Source organism: Scylla paramamosain, chromosome 35 (assembly GCF_035594125.1).
Source record: "Scylla paramamosain isolate STU-SP2022 chromosome 35, ASM3559412v1, whole genome shotgun sequence".
Lineage (NCBI taxonomy): Eukaryota > Metazoa > Arthropoda > Malacostraca > Decapoda > Portunidae > Scylla > Scylla paramamosain.
This window is the reverse complement of record NC_087185.1, coordinates 9015001-9020532: the sequence shown is the minus strand read 5'-3', so window position 1 is coordinate 9020532 and position 5532 is coordinate 9015001. Positions and strand designations below refer to the sequence as shown.

Below are 5532 nucleotides of genomic sequence, written 5' to 3'. Positions count from 1 at the left end.
CAAGATAAGCTTTAGATAAGTAAGATAATAGGATTTCTCTGTTTGTCAGGGTAATGAGAGAGCGAGAGAGAGAGAGAGAGAGAGAGAGAGAGAGAGAGAGAGAGAGAGAGAGAGAGAGAGAGACTCAACTTCCTTCCAACATGACATCCATAACAACAACAATAATAAAAGCAGTCATAATAACAACACCAGCAATCACAATTCCTGGCATTGATGGACAGGAAAGAAGGAAAGGAGGAAGGGATATCTATACGTGTTGAAATACTGTATCTTTTATTTGCTTTGTAGTAATACAGCGTAGCGTGAGTTCTGTTCTGATCTATCTTATGGCACAGAAATAGTCCGAAGAGCTTGTACCCTCTATCTATCGAAGCAGAGAGAGAGAGAGAGAGAGAGAGAGAGAGAGAGAGAGAGAGAGAGAGAGAGAGAGAGAGAGAGAGAGAGAGAGAGAGAGAGAGAGAGAGAGAGAGAGAGAGAGAGAGAGATCAACAGTAAAAAAAAAAAAGCTATTTACACAGTAGCAGTCCTATAAATACTATATATGTATAATTCTCCCTTTAATTAAATAAAGTACTCGTGTTTGCGTGCGCTCTCTCTCACATCGTTGACACCGTAAAACAAAAGCAACAAAAACAACAATGAAAATTAAATCAGAATCCAATTAAAGTATTAATAAAAATGAAAAAAACAGCCACTTATTTAAAAATCAATATGCAGCGGTTTTTTTTTTTCTTGTGACTTTTTTCTTCTATTATTTTAATTTATCAGTTAATTATTACCTTGTTTCTTCTCTCTTCTTCATTTTGTTGTTATTTGCTCTTCCGTGTCCGTTCGTTCTACCTTAGAGTACGTTTGCGTGTTCGTTCGCCTGTGCACCTTATTTCCCTGGCGTTTGGTAAAGTCCTGATGGCTGCCCGTTGCCGTTGCCGTTGCCGTTGCCGTTGCCGTTGCCGTTGCCGTAGCCTCCGTTGCCGCCGCCGCCGTTGCCTAAGTTAGTCCTGCCGCCATACCCTCCGTTGCCTCCGCCATATCCACCACCGTTACCGCCATTACCATATCCACCGTTGCCGCCATATCCACCACCATTGCCGCCGTTGCCTCCGTTGCCTCCGTTGCCGCCGTTAGTGACCCCGATGTTTGAGTTCAGCTCGTAGAATTGCTCGGCGGTGGCGCAGTCGAAGTTGTACCACCAGTCACACACGAAGTACTGCTGGTTGAAGATTGTTCCGTTGGGGCAGAGGAAGGAGTCTTGGCGCCCGTCGAACTGACAGATGTGGAAGACCTGTAGGGGGAGGACGGGTGAGGAGGTGGTAAGTGGCTGATTTCAGGTTAAGGTGACGGGTGAAAGAGAAAGATTGGCTAGATGAGGTGGTGATAATGAAAGAATACATTTGTGAGTAATTAAGAACAAAGAAAGGCAAGCAAAGGAAGAGGACAGGTGAGGTTATAGTAATGGAATAAAATAGCGTAGGTGATATAAAGGTGAAGGAGATGAGGTTAAAGCAGGTGAAAGAGAGGAAAGGTAAATTGAAGAAGGGATACATTTTTGGATGATAAAAGAATAGTAAAGCTCAGATTGATTGAAGGGGATAGGAAAGATATTGCAGAAGACGATAAATAACGAAAAAAAGGATTGACTGATTGATTATTAAAAAGAATGAAAAAAGGGAAGAGTGATGATGAATGATGAATGAGACAACGTTAGAAAAAAAAAATCTTCAATAAAGTTAGATGGTGATGAAAAAGAAATGCCAATAAAAAATAACTAGATGATATTCATATAATAGAGATTCTGGACAAAGGCAACAAAACTGATGAAAAATAAATAAATAATGAAATAAATAAACTGACTGAAGACACGACTTGTACCGACTCCTACACCCTTTCCCTTTGCATCCTCACCCTTTCCCTCTCCTCACACACTTTTCCTTTCCTCTTCTGCACATCTTTTCCACACTTTCCCTTTATGTTTACACCCTTTACACCGTTTTCCCTTTCCCCTACACCCATTACTCACTTTTCCCTTACATCTACACCCTTTCTCCTTCACCCTTTCCCTTTACACCCTTTCCTCTTATATGTACACCCTTTACACTCATTCTCTACACCACTCATACCCTGTCCTCTTCCCTTTCCCGCAACACCCTTTTCATCCTTTCCTTTACGTCTATCTACAGTCTTTACACCTTTCGCCTTGTTCTTTCTCCTTTCCCACGTACCTGACAGCCAGCTTCAGCAGCGGTGTCGGCGTAATACCCAGGTACTCGACCGTCACAAGAGAAGCCAGTGTCGGGAACAGTAGCAAGGATTGGGTAGTCGACTCCAGGCTCTCCTCCTCCTCCGATAGCCGTGCCCAGGTCCCCGTTGCCTCCTCCGTTACCTCCATTACCTCCGTTGCCTCCTCCGTTTCCTCCATAGCCGCCGTTCCCTCCGTAGCCGTTTCCTCCTCCGCCGTTTCCTCCGTATCCGCCTCCGTTTCCTCCGTAGCCTCCTCCTCCTCCTCCTCCTCCTCCTCCGTTGCCTCCGTATCCCCTGTTTCCTCCTCCTCCGTTTCCTCCTCCGTTAAGGTAGGTGGCGTTTGTCAGCCCAAGGAGGAGGACTGAAGGAGGGAAGGAGGAAACATGGAGGGAAGGAAAGAGGGAGAGAAGATTGGTAGGATGAGAGAGAAATGGGGAGGAAAGAATGAATGATATAATTGGAAGAGATAGGGTAGGGAAAGTGTAAGAGAAAAAGAGAAGAGGAGATAAGAAAAGAACAGTAGAATTAACGAAAAGAGGAAGAAGATAGAGGGTAGAGAAGAGGAAGAAGAGAGGAAGTACAAGAGAAGGTGGAAGTGAAAAAGGAAGGAGGGGAGAGAAGAATGGTAGGGTTAACGAAAGAAAGAAGACAGAGAATAGATGATAGGAGGGAAAGTGGGAAGGAGAGAGAAGAGAGGGAAGAAAAAAATAGTAGAATGAACGAGAGAAAAAAGAAGACAGATGGTAGAGGAAAGTAGAGAGAGAGAGAGAGAGAGAGAGAGAGAGAGAGAGAGAGAGAGAGAGAGAGAGAGAGAGAGAGAGAGAGAGAGAGAGAGGAGAGTGTCAGTGGGAATGAAAGATGCTATGGTGGCAAATGACCCATGTTACAAAAAAGTAGAAAAAAAAAAAGAAAAAAAGGGGAGAGAGAGATGAGCGTGCGGCCCTCCCTCAATTTACGATATTACTGCGTCCATTCACGTTGCGGCCATTACGGTAGCGATGCGTTATACAGGTGTACTTCGCGGTAATTAGCGAATGTGCAGGTAATTTTTTGTATTTTAACGTTATTTGCATTATTAATTTGAACTCATAACAGCAACATGAGCAACACAAAATTATCCGTGGTAGTTGTAAAGTGATGAATGAGTTTTATTTTAACGCTATTTTCATTATCAATTGCAACTTATAATGAAAAGTAATTGCTTGATGCTTATGTGAAAAACTGAATTCATTGACTTATTGATCTTTTAACCGCATACGTGAGTTTTGTATAACGATGTGAGTGTTTGTCGGTATGTATGTCTGTCTGTCCAGCATTCTGAGCATCTCACAGCAAGTCCTTCCAGGGAGATGTAGTCTGGAAAATATGGGGTAGTGGCTGGATGTCGATCAGTTTAGATACATTGAGTACTTGCCTATATATTTTCATGTGCCGAGGATACCAAAAAATGAGAGCAAAAAAATATAAAAAATTTCAACTTCCTACTTCTACTAAAAAATGAGTCCTAGTGAACGAGTGAGTATCTGCAACATGAGTTCCCACTAACATGTCCATTTTGGTGCCACAATTCAGTGCCTCAGTGCCTGTGTCTTTTCCTCACCTCAGTCTGTCAGTGTCTGTGTCTCGATCTCTGTCTATCTCTTGTCATGTCCATCTGTCACTTCTGGGATAACTGTCTTTTTTTCTTTTGTTTTGTGAGTGAGGGAGACCAACCAAAGGCACAAAGGGACGTGAAAAGACAGTAATTTTGCTGTTTCTTGAAAAATGTTAAGCAGACAAAAGTCCAGAATAATTACTAATTTAGTTCCCGAGATGATTTAATGCCTTGAATTTGTTTGTCACTTCAGGTTTGTTTGATTGTTGATCTAGTGAATGCATTCGTCAGTCACTGTTTAATCGATTAGTGACTCAGCGTCTGTTAACTGGATGATATAAGTATATCAGTCACTTCGAGGGTTAGTCTGCTTGTGACTGACTGTTAACTGGAGGTATCAGTCAGGCTTCATTAAGGTCAGTCTGGCAGCCTGAGTCAGTCTGTCACTTCGAGGACCAGTCTGTTACTGGCTGACTATTAACTGGATGTTGCGAGTCAGTTCAGCTTCTATAGGTTCAGTCTGGAGTTTATCCGAGTGATTTTCTGTCACGTGGATGATCTGCTTCTTAGTTTCTCTTTTGCTGACTATATCAATTTGATGAATCAGTCAAAAATTTGTGATGTGAAGATTGACTTTATGACTGATGCCACAAGACAGTCTGGCTTCCTTAATAATCTGTTATCCTGATGTAGTCTATCACTTCGAATTTCTCTGGTTGCTGACTGTATTAATTTGATCAACTTGTGGAATGTTCGTATCAGTAAGATTGACTGTATGATCATTTGGTGACATGAGACAGTCTGGCTTTCTTAATGATCCAGCATCTTGAGTCCGTCTGTCACTTTGAAGATCAGTCTCTGAATTGCTGTCTGTATTAATTTCATAGGTCTGGCCAGGCTGATTTTGTAACTGTCTGATGCCATGAGACAGTCTGGCTCCCTTAATAATTTCCGTCACTTCGAAGATCTGTTTCGTTGCTGCTATTGGTCTTAATTTGATCAGTCTGTGGAGAATAATTCTGCTGATGGCTGTCTGGCTCTCTCACGGTGAGTGTAGGAATTGCTGTGATGCCCTGAATCCTCATTGCTTAGTCTCGGGTCGTTCTGGGTCAAAGTAGCGTGGCGAAGCTTACCCAGGACCACAACTCGGCGCGGAGCACAACCCATCTTGCTCTAGAGTGAAGAGTGAAGTATCTTGCAGCAGCGGCAGGTGTGCACAAGTGAAGCAGTGAGCAGATGAGTTGCAGGAGTGGTCCTCTCAGTGGAGCAGTGAGGGAAGAAGTGGTGCTCCGTGACACAACGCACCTGTCTTATATACCGTGCGACGCTAGGTAAAAGCGAGCACGGGTAACGACACACGCACAAACACACGTACGTACTCTCGCCCTCCTCTCGTTCCTCTCCTCTAGGCGCCACTCACGCTTGGGGAGAAAAAAAAAAAAACAGTAGGAATAGTAATAATATATAATTCTACGTTTGTCTCATCTTCCTCCCGCCACCGTCGTGTGCTGGGAGGTCGCCGCTTCTCCGCCAGGAGTTACTTGTGGCCGAGATCTCATTTCCGCTAAGTAGGTGTTTTCGTCATCTATTTTTCTCCCGGTGCGAGTCATTTAAGGCCAGAGTGGCGGGTCATCCTCTCACCTGGGGAAGCGGCTCAGGTAAAGGAAGGTTACTTGGTGGTTTCCGAGGCCGTCACGTGA

At 43.6% G+C, this 5532-nt stretch overlaps 1 protein-coding gene across 1 annotated transcript; it reads right to left on the bottom strand.

Moving 5' to 3' along the window:
* Positions 1-256: 256 nt before the first annotated feature.
* Positions 257-5205, bottom strand: LOC135090648 (uncharacterized). The gene is made up of 3 exons (XM_063987598.1): positions 4966-5205; positions 2220-2599; positions 257-1282 (listed from the first exon to the last, which is right to left on the bottom strand). Exons 1-3 carry the CDS (start codon positions 4997-4999, stop codon positions 878-880), a joined length of 819 nt encoding a protein of 272 aa, XP_063843668.1. The 5' UTR covers positions 5000-5205; the 3' UTR covers positions 257-877.
* Between the last annotated feature and the right edge of the window lie 327 nt (positions 5206-5532).